Source organism: Heptranchias perlo, chromosome 5 (assembly GCF_035084215.1).
Source record: "Heptranchias perlo isolate sHepPer1 chromosome 5, sHepPer1.hap1, whole genome shotgun sequence".
NCBI classification, from domain to species: Eukaryota; Metazoa; Chordata; class Chondrichthyes; order Hexanchiformes; family Hexanchidae; genus Heptranchias; species Heptranchias perlo.
The window spans coordinates 18441480-18458297 of NC_090329.1; the positions used below are offsets into that span (position 1 = coordinate 18441480).

General features: G+C 48.4%; 1 protein-coding gene across 1 annotated transcript; it reads left to right on the forward strand.

Annotated features, from left to right (window-relative positions):
* The first annotated feature begins 215 nt into the window (after positions 1-215).
* eys (eyes shut homolog) lies at positions 216-16361 on the forward strand. The gene is made up of 2 exons (XM_067984041.1): positions 216-287; positions 15010-16361. Exons 1-2 carry the CDS (start codon positions 218-220, stop codon positions 16206-16208), a joined length of 1269 nt encoding a protein of 422 aa, XP_067840142.1. The 5' UTR covers positions 216-217; the 3' UTR covers positions 16209-16361.
* The last annotated feature ends 457 nt before the right edge of the window (positions 16362-16818 follow it).

The window sequence follows — 16818 nt, forward strand, 5'->3', positions numbered from 1 at the left end:
GTCTTTATCCCTGTAAGTATAGTGTTTTATTTCTTTCCGGGTGAATTGGATTTTATTTATCCAGCAGATTTTCCTTTCACGTCCCCGGAACGATATTCTGAATTGTTAATGCTCGTCTTTTCCAGCTCTTACTATCAGCGACCCCTCCTTCAGGAGTAATGAGTCTGCCTGGATGGCATTTGCTCCTTTTAACATCCGCCACAAGACCCACATTAGGATGCAGTTCCTTCCTCGGTCACCAGGTGGCATCTTGTTCTACACTGCACAGCGCCTCAGCTCTCCCTCAGGTGAGGCCACGTCTCTTAGTGTTAACCCTACCCTGTGTGTCATACACCAGTATGTGATAAGAAAGCTGTAAGCTAATGTGAAAAGGTGCTTTGAAAGACTGCAGTATCCTGCGGCCCTTTGTCTTGGAGTTGCTTTTAGGCAGACTATCTCTGAAGTTCTTAGTGCATGAAAATGCCTTTCCATTCATCGCTTCTTTCTGTTGTTTATCTTCATTGCTGTTACTCCTGCACATACTTGTGAATCACACATGTTTGTTTCCAATTGATTGTTTAGATTAGATCAGAATCCCTTCCAGTTTTGTACTCTCTCTTACATGCAGTTATTTCACCTTATTCATTCTGCAATTAAATCCAGATTAAAATTGTCCGAACAATTCAAATGTTGTTAACGGTGTCTCTTGCCTATTTTGTGTTATAGAATCATAGAATGATGCAGCACAGAAGGAAGCCATTCGGCCCATCGTGCCTGTGCCGACTCTTTGAAAGAGATATCCAATTAGTCCCACCCCACACCCTACACTTACCGAATAGCCCTGCAAATTGTTCCCCTTCAAGTATTTATCAATTCCCTTTTGAAAGATACTATTGAATCTCGCTGCATAGAAAAAAATTCTCCTGTCACCTCTGGTTCTTTTGCCAATTACCTTAAATCTGTGTCCTCTGGTTACTGACCCTCCTCCAGTGGAAACTGTTTCTCTTTATTTACTCTATGATTTTGAACACCTCCATCAAATCTCCTTCTCCTTATCCTTCTCTGTTCTAAAGAGAACAATCCCAGCTTCTCCAGTCTCTCCATGTAACTGAACGTAACGTGTTGCGGGTTCATTATATTTTCTGCAGTAGCTCAGGATTTACAGTGTGGACAGTGGGTGACTCGGGGGAGCAGGGCAATCAGCCAAAAAGAGTAAAGAGCAGCAACATGAAAAAACCTTTCCAAACTTTAGCAGCCAGGGTCATCGTCAAGTGCAGAACATAGCCAATCGTCTCCATTCTGTTCCAGCTGCTGATGGCCGGCTGTAGATCCTGAGCAAAGGCAGAAGATGCAATGAACCAACAACACAAAATAAGTAAAAGCTGCCATTAAATAAGACAGTCTGAGAGAGAGACAGACCATTGGAAAATGGAAAAACAATTAACCTGTTGTAGTTGGGGACGTTCTTCTACAGCTGAAGGCACGGCCGCCAATGGTGGAGTGATGAAAATCGGGGATGCGCAAGAGGCCAGAATTGGAGGAGCGCAGAGTTTTCAGGAGGGTTGTAGGGCTGGAGGAGGTTACAGAGATAGGGAGGGGTTTTAGGGCTGGGGGAGGTTACAGAGATAGGGAGGGGGGATTGTAGGGCTGGGGGACGTTACAGAGATTGGCGGGGGGATTGTAGGACTGGAGGAGGTTGCAAAGATTGGGGGGGGGGATTGTCGGGCTGGAGGACATTACAGAGATAGGGAGGGGTTGTAGGGCTGGAGGGGGATTGTAGGGCTGGAGGAGGTTACAGAGATTGGGGGGATTGTAGGGCTGGAGGAGGTTACAGAGATTGGGGGGATTGTAGGGCTGGAGGAGGTTACAGAGATTGGGGGGATTGTAGGGCTGGAGGAGGTTACAGAGATTGGGGGGATTGTAGGGCTGGAGGAGGTTAGAGATTAGCGGGGGGGGGGGATTGTAGGGCTGGAGGAGGTTACAGAGATTAGCGGGGGGGGGGGATTGTAGGGCTGGAGGAGGTTACAGAGATTGGGGGGATTGTAGGACTGGAGGAGGTTACAGGGATTGGGGGGGGGATTGTAGGGCTGGAGGAGGTTACAGAGATTGGGGGGATTGTAGGGCTGGAGGAGGTTACAGAGATTGGGGGGATTGTAGGGCTGGAGGAGGTTACAGGGATTGGGGGGGGGGATTGTAGGGCTGGAGGAGGTTACAGGGATTGGGGGGGGGGATTGTAGGGCTGGAGGAGGTTACAGAGATTGGGGGGATTGTAGGGCTGGAAGAGGTTACAGAGATTGGGGGGATTGTAGGGCTGGAGGAGGTTACAGAGATTGGGGGGATTGTAGGGCTGGAGGAGGTTACAGGGATTGGGGGGATTGTAGGGCTGGAGGAGGTTACAGAGATTAGGGGGATTTAGGGCTGGAGGAGGTTACAGAGATTGGGGGGATTGTAGGGCTGGAGGAGGTTACAGAGATTGGGGGGATTGTAGGGCTGGAGGAGGTTACAGAGATTGGGGAGGGGATTGTAGGGCTGAAGGAGGTTACAGAGATTGGGGGGATTGTAGGGCTGGAGGAGGTTACAGAGATTGGGGGGATTGTAGGGCTGGAGGATGTTACAGGGATTGGGGGGATTGTAGGGCTGGAGGAGGTTACAGAGATTGGGGGGATTGTAGGGCTGGAGGAGGTTACAGAGATTGGGGGGATTGTAGGGCTGGAGGAGGTTACAGAGATTAGGGGGATTGTAGGGCTGGAGGAGGTTACAGAGATTGGGGGGGGATTGTAGGGCTGGAGGAGGTTACAGAGATTGGGGGGATTGTAGGGCTGGAGGAGGTTACAGGGATTGGGGGGATTGTAGGGCTGGAGGAGGTTACAGGGATTGGGGGGATTGTAGGGCTGGAGGAGGTTACAGGGATTGGGGGGATTGTAGGGCTGGAGGAGGTTACAGGGATTGGAGGGGGGGGGATTGTAGGGCTGGAGGAGGTTACAGAGATTAGGGGGGATTGTAGGGCTGGAGGAGGTTACAGGGATTGGGGGGATTGTAGGGCTGGAGGAGGTTACAGGGATTGGGGGGATTGTAGGGCTGGAGGAGGTTACAGAGATTAGGGGGATTGTAGGGCTGGAGGAGGTTACAGGGATCGGGGGGATTGTAGGGCTGGAGGAGGTTACAGAGATTGGGGGGATTGTAGGGCTGGAGGAGGTTACAGAGATTGGGGGGATTGTAGGGCTGGAGGAGGTTACAGAGATTAGGGGGATTGTAGGGCTGGAGGAGGTTACAGGGATTGGGGGGATTGTAGGGCTGGAGGAGGTTACAGAGATTAGGGGGATTGTAGGGCTGGAGGAGGTTACAGGGATTGGGGGGATTGTAGGGCTGGAGGAGGTTACAGAGATTGGGGGGATTGTAGGGCTGGAGGAGGTTACAGAGATTGGGGGGGGGATTGTAGGGCTGGAGGAGGTTACAGAGATTAGGGGGGGGGATTGTAAGGCTGGAGGAGGTTACAGAGATTGGGGGGGGGATTGTAGGGCTGGAGGAGGTTACAGAGATTAGCGGGGGGGGGGGATTGTAGGCCTGGAGGAGGTTACAGAGATTGGGGGGGGGATTGTAGGGCTGGAGGAGGTTACAGAGATTGGGGGGATTGTAGGGCTGGAGGAGGTTACAGAGATTGGGGGGATTGTAGGGCTGGAGGAGGTTACAGAGATTGGGGGGATTGTCGTGCTGGAGGAGGTTACAGAGATTAGGGGGGGGGATTGTAAGGCTGGAGGAGGTTACAGAGATTGGGGGGGGGATTGTAGGGCTGGAGGAGGTTACAGAGATTAGCGGGGGGGGGGGATTGTAGGCCTGGAGGAGGTTACAGAGATTGGGGGGGGGATTGTAGGGCTGGAGGAGGTTACAGGGATTAGGGGGGGGGATTGTAGGGCTGGAGGAGGTTACAGAGATTAGCGGGGGGGGGGGGATTGTAGGGCTGGAGGAGGTTACAGGGATCGGGGGGATTGTAGGGCTGGAGGAGGTTACAGAGATTGGGGGGATTGTAGGGCTGGAGGAGGTTACAGAGATTGGGGGGATTGTAGGGCTGGAGGAGGTTACAGGGATTGGGGGGATTGTAGGGCTGGAGGAGGTTACAGAGATTGGGGGGGGGATTGTAGGGCTGGAGGAGGTTACAGAGATTGGGGGGGGGGATTGTAGGGCTGGAGGAGGTTACAGAGATTGGGGGGATTGTAGGGCTGGAGGAGGTTACAGAGATTGGGGGGATTGTAGGGCTGGAGGAGGTTACAGAGATTGGGGGGATTGTAGGGCTGGAGGAGGTTACAGAGATTGGGGGGATTGTAGGGCTGGAGGAGGTTACAGAGATTGGGGGGATTGTAGGGCTGGAGGAGGTTACAGAGATTGGGGGGATTGTAGGCCTGGAGGAGGTTACAGAGATAACCTCCAACACACAAACAAATTTTAAAAATCCAGCAGAGTTTTGAAAAGAGCCTAACTTCTAATTTGACGAACTGATCATCAAGATAAAATTAAAAGAAACACACATCAAAGGACTTGCCTTAGCTGAACCCTATCCAGGCCTCATGTAACTACACCTGGCTGTAGCACTAACACTTTCTTCGTTACATCTTTTCCAACACAGCGTAACATTACTCTTTAAAACTATTAAGTCCTCAAAAAACAAGAAGAGTATAGTACAATTCTTTAATAGTTATAGTCTGCAAAGAGCATGCTGTTTTGCGAAAGAGTAAAAACGATTGCACAGAAGAATTCCCAGAGTCCCGAAGTATGTAAAAACAAAAAGCCCCTAAGATTTACTGTGCTGACGACTAAATCTTCAGATTGCACTGGTCTCTGTGGAATATTCTGCATGTCAATATTATGGTTTAAAAATAATGTGGCCCTTTCAACATTGAGTTGTTTATAGGGCATGGAATGCATTTCTAATTATATCTGAGAGGTGGCAGTACCAGAAGCCTTAAATGTCAGGAGTTATGAATGTGGTTTCATTTTGAGCGTGCTGTTCCCTGGCTGTGTTCGCTGCGTTGGGAGAGTCGAGGCTTGTATGAGGCGCCGACAGAGTAAAGAATATTTCATTGGTCCTCATTTTTCAGTATTGCCCCATTCTCTTCCCATTAGTGAAACTGTCAGTATAGTAAAGAGTTAATCCTGAACAAGTTCTGCTTATCAAAACGGCTTGACATGCAGACAGGGACAGTTCTGTTAGAGCAGGGATGTTTCTAAAGGTGCATATGCCCCATGATTCTTGAATACACTAGAGGCTTACACAGAATGTACAGCACAGTCCCAACTGGTCCATGCCGGTGTTTATGCTCCACACGAGCCTCCTCCCTCCCTACTTCATCTAACCCTATCAATATATCCTTCTATTCCTTTCTTCCTCATGCGTTCCCCTGTGCTATTCGCCTCAACCACTCCATGTGGTAGTGAGTTCCACATTCTAACCACTCTCAGGGTAAAGAAGTTTCTCCTGAATTCCCTATAGGATTTATTGGTGACTATCTTATATTTAGGGCCCCTAGTTTCGGTCTCCCCCACAAGTGGAAACATCTTCTCCACGTCTACCCTATTGAACCCTTTCATAGGGCTCGATTTTCGAAGAGCGGTGGGATGGCAGCAGGGGGTCAACGGGCACGTGGGTAACCTGACTAATAAAATCTTACCGTTTCCCACACGATCGCAAGTTAATTGGTGGCCCTTAATGTGGCTTCCGGGTTTGCTGTCCGAAAGCTGCGCAGTGGGCGGACTGCGCACCCACATGACAGGCTGTCAGCTGGAGCTGCAGCTATTTAGAGGGCCATTGCTCCAATGGATTTTGCTGCAGCAAAGACCAAAAAGGCACAATGGAGCAGCACAGGGGCAAGGCTGCCCCAAGGTTTAATGATGCCTCACTGCAGCAGCTACTGGCCAGGGTGAGGAGGAGGAGGGATGTGTTTTACCCAGCGGACAAAAGGAAGTGCCCTGCCTCTACCACCAAGAAGGCCTGGCTCAAGGTGGCAGAGGAGGTCACCAGCAGCAGCAACATCTCCTAATAAGTGAGTACACTTATTGATTCTCCTATATTCCGTTTTCCACATCACCGCACCCCTTCCCCCAACTCATTCTGCACTGCCAAGACTACTCCATCACATCACTCCTCACACCCACTTAAGGCTCATCCTCAACTTACCTGCACTTCCTCACCTCCCCATTAGTCACCCCATCACTACCACTCACCCCAATCCTCATCCAATGTCATGGCTCTGTCTCGTAGTTACCCTCTGATGCATCTCTTTCACGGTCAGCCTCACCCAAAGCAATGCATTCATCGGCTGACCACTTCACCATCACTCACTCACACGTCTGTACTTTCTCCCCTTCTAGGAGAAGAGAGCAGAAAATGCACGTGAGAGGGCGAGGACTGGACGGGGGCCACAACAAATAGCGGTCCTTACAGACGCGGAGCAGGAGGTGCTGGAGCTCAGCCGCACCCTCGAGTGCCTGTCCCTCGGGGATGGCGAAACTGGCACCCGACAAACGTCTGGTGACACAACTTTAACATTCAGCACACACAATATGAATTGATATTAACATGCCTTGCCATGTTGAACACCTCAGTATGCTTATCGCAACATAACACATCTGTGATCATGCTTAATATTGTCTTCTGTTCTCTTACAGGCCCTTGTACGAGCGCAGTGATGCAAAAGGGTGATTCCTCAGAGTTGCTCCCGGCCTCTGAGGGCGCACAGTCACATCTTAGCAAGCCATCCACCAGCGCAGATACTCACACCTCGGTGGGTCCTAGTCCTCAGTTAGTTGGGTTGGCACCTGGTGAATCGCCACTCACAAGTGAGCACGAGCAGACACTGGTGGCAGGGGCAGCTGTGGAGAGTCCGCGTCGGTGGACGCAGATACTGAACCATAGGGGCCAGCCTTTTAAAGGGGAATAATCGAGGGACAGCAGCACAATTGTGAGGTACTGGAACAGGTGCCACGCACACTCTCCACAATAGTGCAGAGGATAGAGGAGTCCAACTCTTGCATGAGTGGAATGGCGGCACAGGTAAGTGCGGGAATGTCTGCGATGGAGAGAAAGCTAGCCTCCGTTGAGCTTCAAGCACGGCTCATAAATGAGTCCATTCAGGCCCTGACAACGGGTGTTCAGACTCAGGGTGAACAACATTCTGCCGCCTTAAACAGGTAGGCAGATACACTAGCACTGGCCTTACAAGGCTTCACACATGTCCTCCAAACTGTTGTACAGCAAAGTGGTAGGAGTGATGTGGGCCTGGCCCAGGGGAGGGATGATGGAGAAAGGGGACATGGAAGTGGGGACACCACTCAAAGCGCCCCCACGTCTCATCCATTGCCCCCCTCTCAACCAGTATCCACAATGCTGCCTCCTCTCCAGGTGGCCGAGCCTGCCCCTGCACAGGTTCAGGTGGAGCAGTCTTTGGAGGGGCCCTCACGGGCACCGAAACCCAGAGGGTGTAGGCCCAAAGCATCTAAGCAGTCAGAGCATGAACATGAGCAACCTGCCACTACCTCTGCTGCAGCCACAGGGGAAGCACCACGTTGAAGCGGTAGGAAGAGAAAGGCTAAGGATTTGTGAGCCTGAAGGGTATGAACAAGGATGTCTGACAGACGGTCATATTTTCCATTTATATTTGTTTTTTGATAAAGTCACATTAAATGTTATCATTCTCACCATTACTGCCACGTCTTGTCCATTCTTGACTACCTTTTGTGATAGGGCCCTTTCATGTGCTTCACCCAAACGGCAACACTTGATGCCACCCAGTGGGTCACTTAACAGTGGGTGTATGTGTAGTTGCAGGACTGTTTTTGTGCAGGGGGCGGGGGAGGGGGCTGGTTTTGGAGCTGCTCTTCCCAGGTGGTCTGAGGACTGGACTCATCACACATTCTGATGTTAGGAGAACCGTTCACATATCAGTGACTCCCTGGCCTCATGGTTCGTTGTCCTCCTCCTCCTCCTCCTCAATATGGGTGGCAGATGTGGATGGGGCCTCCTCCAGTGCCACCGCTCTCTGTTGCACCATGTGTGCAGGACACAACACACAACTAACCTGCGTCCCACTCTGTCTGGTGCGTATTGAAGAGCTCTCCCAGAACGATCAAGGCACCTAAATCGCATCTTGAGCAGCCCTATAGTATGCTCAATTGTAGACCTGGTGACGATGTGGCTGTCATTGTATCGACGCTGTTGCTCGGTGGTGGGGTTCCTCAGAGGTGACCTGAGCCATGTGTGCAGGGGATATCCCTTGTCCCCGAGGAGCCAGCCCTTACAGGTGTTCAGTGCGTGGAAGAGGGGCGGGATGTTGGATTCCCGGAGGATGAAGGAATCGTGGCAGCTGCCAGGGAATCTGGCGCACACGTGAAGGAATCTTTTGTGGTGGTCACAAACGAGCTGAGTATTAATGGAATGATAGCCCTTTCTATTGATGAACAGTCCTGGCTCGTGTGGAAGTGCTAGTATTGCTATATGGGTGCAATCGATTACACCCTGCACCTGTGTGAAGCCAGCCACAGAATGGAATCCCACTGCCCTCTCCGTCTGGCTGAGCTCATCCATGGGGAAGTTGACGTAGTGTGAGGTCCTGTGAAACAAGCCGTCGGCGACCTGCCTTATGCACTCGTGTGCAGACAACAGAGAGACCCCGGCGATGCCCCCAGTGGCACCCTGGAATGATCCGGAGGCTAAAAAGTTGAGGGCAGTGGTGACTTTGACAGCGACAGATAAGGAGATGCTGCTCAGCCCACCTGGGAGCAGCTCAGCATGAAGGAGGCTGCAGACATCTGCGACTACCTGGCGACTGACTCTGAGCCTCCGTGTGCACTGCTCTTCAGAGAGGTCCAGGAAACTGAGCCTCGGTCTTTAGACCCTGTGGCGAGGGTACTGCCTCCTGCGACGCCGCTCTCTCTGTTGTTGCCCTCTGTTGTCTTGTGCAGCTGCCTGTGGCGCAGCACTGTGCTGTGGAGCTCCACGTGGTGGAGGTAGACGGCGTGCCTAGCAAGGATGGTGATGTTGCTCGTCCTCGGATGTAGTGGTGAATGCAGCCATGGCGTCCCCCCCCATCCTGGTGGTGTGACTTTGAGGGGGTCCTCAAAGTAGTTAAATATGTTTGCACAGCAGAGTTTTGGGTGGAAAGTAAGAATTTTGAGTGAAAAAGGTCTTGCAGCCAAAACTTTGTCTGAAGTGACAGAGTGCCCTGCTGCAATAAATGAGGTTTTCTTCCCACCTGTCAAATAAGCATCTGCATCTCCCACTGGCTGCTGGCTGAAACACGTCTGTTGCAACAAGGGGGTGTTTCCCACAGCACGGAAAACACGCTGAGGATGCTTCAAAATCGCAGCCCTGCCAAAATGTCGAGTCAATCAAGTACTTCAAGTATTTCAACTAGCTGACTAACTATGCAAAGTATCATCCGGCCGGCTTTAATTGCCGGTGGGACTCTTGTATTCGGGAGGCGCGCACACCCGGACACATCACTGGGGAACCCGGAAGTCTGTGGGTTGGAGCCGGCTTCCTCACCCACTCAGAATTTCCCCGATTTTCGCAGCCCCCTTACCCCCAATGCACCCGGACTTCAGCTTGAAAATCGAACCCGTGATCTTTAAGACTTCTATCAGGTCACCCCTCAGCCTTCTTTTTTCTAGAGAAAAGAGCCCCAGCTACCTTAAGAGGCCAACAACTTTGTGAAGAGGTTTCCCCAACGTCAACTGATGTTGAACTTTTCTCAATGGAGGTGAGTGTCAGCAGTACTTAGTTTGCACTACTGAATTCTCACACGTGAATTGCTGAATCAGTGACGTGCATATATACATAAGGAGATTTACCAGACTGGTATCAGGGATGAGGGACTTCAGTTAGGTGGAGAGACTGGAGAAGCTGGGATTGTTCTCCTTAGCGCAGAGACGGTTAAGGGGAGATTTAATTGAGGTGTTCAAAATTATGAAGGGTTTTGATCGAGTAGGTAGGGAGAAACTGTTTCCAATGGCAGGTGGGTCAGTAACCAGAGGACACAGATTTAAGGTAATTGGCAAAAGAACCAGAGGGGAGATGAGGAGAATTTTGTTTTAAGCAATGAGTTGTTATGATCTGGAATGCACTGTCTGAAAGGGCGGTGGAAGCAGATTCAATAGTAACTTTCAATAGAGAATTAGATAAATACTTGAAGGGGAAAGAAATTGCAAGGCTATTGGGAAAGAGCACAGGCACGGTGGGCCGAATGGCCTCTTTCTGTGCTGTATGATTCTATAAACTAAACATTACTGAAATTTACCTCCCATTCCACAATGTTCAGTGGATGACTGATTGAATGGCACTACGAAGAAAGTTCATTTTAATGCTGCGTTTCCTTCAGCTCTTAGCTCTATGTGGAGAACATCAATAGTTCTGTGGAATGAGGACTCTATAAGAACTGTTGCACTCGCAGCCCTCTCAATCATGCTTCTTCCAGTGGTAATAACATTAGTAAAGATAATTCAGGGTGTTTACTTTTAAAACCACAGTATTTGAAGATGCCACTTAGACATGAGGTAAACGTGGAATCATTGCAGTGTACCCTGGAGTTTGACAGATTGGAAAGCTGCAGTCATCTTTGAGGTGTTGTCACAACAACAACTTGCATTTATATAGCGCCTCCAATGTAGTAAAACATCCCAAGGCGCTTCACAGGAGCGTTATGAAACAAAAATTGACACCAAGCCACATAAGGAAATATTAGGATAGGTGACCAAAAGCTTAGTCAAAGAGGTAGGTTTTAAGGAGCATCTTAAAGGAGGAGAGCGAGGTAGAGAGGTTTAGGGAGGGAATTCCAGAGCTTAGAGCCTAGGCAGCTGAAGGCACAGCGGCCAATGGTGGAGCGAAGGAAATCGGGGATGCGCAAGAGGCCAGAGTCACACCAAGTGCTGCTAATGGTTATAGATCCCAAGGCAGCACTGGGTCAAAATCATTGAAATCCTGGACATATTTACCAAGATATTCAAAGTGAGAGAATGAAACGTAAGGGTGAATGTGTGAGAGTTTGTCTAAATATATGAGAGATTTTCAGTCTCTGTGATCATGTGTGAGAGTTTGGATGTCAATGAGTAAGTGACCGAGTGTGTGTGTGAGAAGATGACAATGTAAGGAAAGGTCCAGGTTCCATTCGCAGCTATCTCCTAATAGTGAAGATGTTAAATTATTGCAGAGAATGATGGGCATATGCCTGCATACTGTCGCTCTGTGCTACAGTGTGTTAAAGCATCGCTGGCTTTTCCCTTACTGTGCCTCCTGCACATGTTTCCTTCCACTATTTCTGTAGCCCTCCTGTGAGTCAGAAGGCTGTGAGTTCAAGTCCCACTCTAGAGACTTGAGCACAAAATCCAGGCGGACACTCCCAGTGCGGCTCTGAGGGAATGCTGCACTGTCGGAGGTGCCGTCTTTGAGACATTAAACCGAGGTTCCGTCTGTCCTTTCCGATGGATGTAAAAGATCCCACGGCTCTATTTCGAAGAAGAACCAGGGGAGTTCTCCCCGGTGTCCTGGCCAATATTTATCCCTCAATCAACATCACTAAAACAGGTTATCTGGTCATTATCACATTGCTGTGCATAAAATTGGCTGCTGCATTTCCCACGTTACAACAATGACTACACTTTAAAAGTACTTCATTGGCTGTAAAGTGATTTGGGATGTCCTGAGGTTGTGAAAGGCGCTATATAAATGCAAGTTATTTGTTTTAAAAACTGGAAGAGTAGGAAAAGAGAGAGACAGGGAATGAAAGGTGAAGGAGATTGCATTACACATCAGCAGTGAACCAGAGCCGCAGCCCTTACCAGCCCTCGCGTATTTTGTGCATACATAGCATTTCCTCTGTTTTGTGTGAATGTACGTCTTATGAATCTCCACCTTGCAGAAGGAAGGTTGAAAACTTGTCGAAAAGCAAAATGACAGTCACAATCAACCTCCAGCTGAAATGGACCCAAGTGCCCCATTGAGAATTTCAGCCCTTTCCATTACTGTGACTCGAATACGTGTTTCTGTCCACACTGTCTGTAATCCTCCTTCCTCTTTCTTAACTGCTTCATCTCCTTATAATCAGAACCTTAACTCTGGCAGTTCATAGAATCTTACAGTGCAGAAGGAGGCCATTCGGCCCATCTTGCCTGTGCTGGCTTTTTGAAAGAGCTATCCAATTAGCTCCACTCCCCCCACCCTGCAATTTTTTCCTGCTTCCAAAAGCTCCTGCCTCCATCTCCACAACTTCCTGTGCCTCCCAACTTAGTGTCATCTGCCAACTTGGATATACAACTCTCTGTTCCTTCATCCAAGTCACTATTCGATATGGTGAAAAGCTGAGGGCCCGGTACAGATCCCTGGGGAACACCACTTGTCATATCCTGCCAATCAGAGAATGTTCCCTTTATCCATACCCTGCCTCCTATTTCCCAACCACTTACCGACCCATGTCACAAGGTTACCTCCAATTCCGTGTGCTTTTAATTTTGCCAATAATGCCTTGCATGGAATCTGATTAAATGCTCACTGGAAGTCCATATAGACAATATAGACATATAGATAATATCCAATAGCCGTGGACACCACATTAGTGACTTTGGTTTGAGGCACCTTCTAGCTGGGCACACACACTTGTATAATATTTTAAACCAGTGGCAATTCAAGAATTCCAACCTTGCAGTTTGGAGACACTGCAGCAAGAGGGGTGGGCCTCGACCTTACCTTGACCACACGCTAGACCTCCTGTCATTGCAAAACATGATCAGGAGGCATTTGAGGGCAGCCCGGGATGACTGTTCGTCCATTGCACCAGTAGGACAGCTTCTGTACCTCGTGATCAGATGTTTGTGCTGTTATAAATCCTGGAGGCTGGATCAGTGCTGCTGGTCACTGATCACAGTTGCCTAGGCCCTAAGGTCTGGAATTCCCTCCACCTCTCTCTCCTCCTTTAAGACGCTCCTTAAAACCGACCTCTTTGACCAAGCTTTTGGTCACCTGTCCCATTATCTCCTTATGTGGCTCAGAGTGACTTTGTATGTGATAACGCTGCTGTGAAGCGGCTTGGGACGTTAAAGGTGCTATGTAAATACAGGTTGTCATTGTTGTTGAGTAAATCCAGTTGCAATTAGTCCAATGAAGGAATTGAATGTATTCTTAGTAACAAACAGCTGTGAACAGGCTTTCTATTGGGGATTAGAGGTAAATGCATTCTCCAAGCCTTTAAGAGGGCCTCATTGAAAATTGGTTAACAGACAGGAAGCAGAGAGTAGGAATAAATGGGTCTTTTTCGGGGTGGCAGGCAGTGACTAGTGGGGTACAGCAGGGATCAGTGCTTGGGCCCCAGCTATTCACAATATATATCAATGATTTGAATGAGGGAACCAAAAATAATATTTCCAAGTTTGCTCACAACACAAAACTAGGTGGGATCATGAGTTGTGAGGAGGATGCAAAGAGGCTTCAAGGTGATTTAGACAAGTTGAGTGAGTGAGCAAATACATGGCAGATGCAGTATAATGTGGATAAATGTGAATTTATCCACTTCGGAAGGAAAAACAGGAAGGCAGAGTATTATTTAAATGGTGATAGATTGGGGAATGTTGATGTACAAAGGGACCTGGGTGTCCTTGTACACCAGTCACTGAAAGCAAACATGCAGGTGCAGCAAGCAGTTGGGAAGGCAAATGGTATGTTGGCCTTCATTGCAAGAGGATTTGAATACAGGAGCAAGGATGTCTTACTGCAGTTATACAGGGCCTTGGTGAGACCACACCTGGAGTATTGTGTGCAGTTTTGGTCTCCTTACCTAAGAAAGGATATGCTTGCCATAGAGGGAGTGCAGCGAAGGTTCACCAGACTGATTCCTGGGATGGCAGGATTGTCGTATGAGGAGACACTGGGTCGACTCGGCCTGTATTCACTTGAGTTTAGAAGAATGAGAGGAGATCTCATTGAAACGTATAAAATTCTGACAGGGCTGGACAGACTGGATGCAGGGAGGATGTTTCCCCTGGCTGGGGGGTCCAGAACAAGGGGTCACAGTCTCAGGATACGGGGTAGGACATTTAGGACTGAGATGAGGAGAAATTTCTTCACTCAGAGAGTGGTGAACCTGTGGAATTCTCAATCACAGAAGGCTGTGGAAGCCAAGTCACTGAATATATTTAAGAAGGAGCTAGATAGATTTCTAGACACAAAAGGCATCAAAGGGTATGGGGGGAGAGAGCAGGAATATGGTATTGAGATAGAGGATCAGCCATAATTATATTGAATGATGGAGCAGGCTAGAAGGGCCGAATGGCCTACTCCTGCTCCTATTTTCTATGTTTCTATGTTCCTCACATAATGCAATTTTCAAATTAATGTATTCCTTTCGACAGCCTGTAGACAAAAAGAGAAAGAAAATACTTTTGACATTGTTTTTATTCTAACATGAAACCATGGGCCGAGATTTTCCGATCTGGTGGGGGCAAGCTTTGTGCCCCTGTCCTCTGACCCTGATGGATTTTCTGGGGACAGGCTTATTTGAATCTTGCTGGCTGACTGCCAGCAGTATTAAGAAAGAAAAAATTTAATTTTTATAGCGCCTTTCACAACCTCAGGATGTCCCAAAGCGCTTTACAGCCAATTAAGTACTTTTGAAGTGTGGTCACTGTTGTAATGTAGCCAAATAATGCAGCCAATTTGCTCACAGCAAGGTCCCACAAACAGCAATGTGATAATGACCAGATAATCTGTTTTGAGTGATATTAGTTGAGGGATAAATATTGGCCAGGACACCAGGGAGAATTTCCCCGCTCTTCTTCAAAATAGTGCCGTGGGATCTTTTATGTTCGCCTGAGAGGGCAGATGGGGTCTCAGTTAACGGCTCATCCGAAAGATGGCACCTCCGACAATGCAGCACTCTCTCAGTATTAAACTGGGAGTGTCAGCCTTGATTTACAATGTGTATAATAGTGGTAACACAAAGTGTGCTCTGCAGTCACCCATTCATCTGTAAATGCAAACTCTTTGTGTACTTACAGGTGACTTCCTGAGCATTGCACTGGCACATGGCTTTGTGCAGCTCCGTTATAACTTAGGAGACGCGACAGTTGTCTTGCAGACAGCCAAGCCAGTGGACACAAGCGGAAGAGCCTGGCACTTTGTTGAGGCGGGAAGGTCTGGAAATCGAGGGTACATGGCATTTGACGGAGTCAATGTGACCAGACAGTCTCGTGTTGGCATGACCGCCTTGGACACTAAAATCCGTTTCTTTGTGGGTGGAGTGCCCAACCTGAATGAGGTCGATGCGATGGCGGTGGAGGATGAACCCATGGGCTTTGACGGCTGCATCAGGGAAGTTGTGGTAAATGACTTCGCACTCAAGCTGACCGAGAAAGGGGCCAAAGACGGACGCAACGTTGGCGATTGCGACGGGACGGTCTGTGGTTACAACACGTGTGAAAACGAGGGAAACTGCAGCTTGGTCTCGACAAATAATTTCGCTTGTACCTGCCCGCCGCTGTGGGTTGGACCCACTTGTGAGATTTCTGTGTTCTGCCTCAACCACCTGTGTGAACATGGGTCTCTTTGTATTCCTGATCAAGCCTCAGCATCATACAGCTGTGCTTGTGCCCTGGGATGGGCAGGGATCCGCTGTGAAAACCAAATCACGCTTTTCACCGCAAGGTTTACTGGTAATTCTTACGCCAAGTACACAGACCCGCTGTACCTGAGAAGAGATCTCCGCTTTACCTCCATCTCTTTTAACTTCACCACCAGCAAGAAGGAAGGTCTGATTTTGTGGATGGGAAGAGCTGAAAATGAAGACAACGATTATCTTGCTGTTGGCATCTCCGACGGGCATCTTAAGATCGCAGTTAACCTGGGGGAAAGAATCGCTCTACCTTTTGTCTTTAGAAACTCTTCACTGTGTTGCGACAGGTGGCATTTTGTGTCCATTCAGCAAAACCAGACCATTGTCACTGTGAAGCACAACGGCGAAAGGATACTCTTCGAAGACCTGGACCTGCAGAGGAGATACGTTGCCTTGAATTACGGGGGGATTTGCTACTTTGGCGGTTTCGAGCTCTCCAGGAAAGTGAAGAGCGTCACGACTGGACTTTTTACTCAGGGATTGGTGGGCCAAATTAAAGATGTTTTTATATTCAAGGACCCGAGAAAGGTCCAATTTTCTACTAACGCAAAAGGGTACAACATCCTAAGCGGAGACGAGAAATGAATTACAATGATGGCATTGTCAGATATCAAATCGAACACTGACACAAGCTTGTCATTTACAACAAATTTCATCAAAATCAACTTCTTTAAAATACGAAGCTCTGATGTTACATATATAAAGTCATATTTTAATTCAATATTGCTTAGTTTGAAATATCCCGTGATTCAAATTTTTTTTGAGCACAGAATGCCTCGTGATATTTTATTTAAGTTGCTTAATTCAAATTACTGGCTAATTCAACTTTTTTTTAGTGCCGTAAACAACATTGAATTCATCTTTTTTATTGGTCTTCTACAATATTCATTTTTTTAAAAATTAAGTTAATTTTGGCTAAATAGAAAGTCATGCATTAAGCTGTACAAAACATCTGGATTAAAATTAGCTTTGCTTTAAGTGTTTGAGTTCCGTCCCTAATGCAAGTGATATTGGGCCAGAAATTGCCCGTAAAGTAACAGTGAGCCTGACAGCGCTCACCATTATTAATGGGCAAATCGAAGAGCAAGTTCCGATGATCGCACATACGCAGTCAAACCCGGAAATGTGGAACTTGCTCTTCCTGATTCCCTGCTGATCTGACAGCTTTGTGTTAAAGAGATATCACAGCAGGAAT

Coding starts and splice junctions, on each gene's coding strand:
- eys (XM_067984041.1), top strand. CDS start 218: ATGCAGTTCCTTCCTCGGTCACCAGGTGGCATCTTGTTCTACACTGCA. Junction 288..15,009: donor GCGCCTCAGCTCTCCCTCAG/GTGAGGCCACGT, acceptor GTGTACTTACAG/GTGACTTCCTGAGCATTGCA.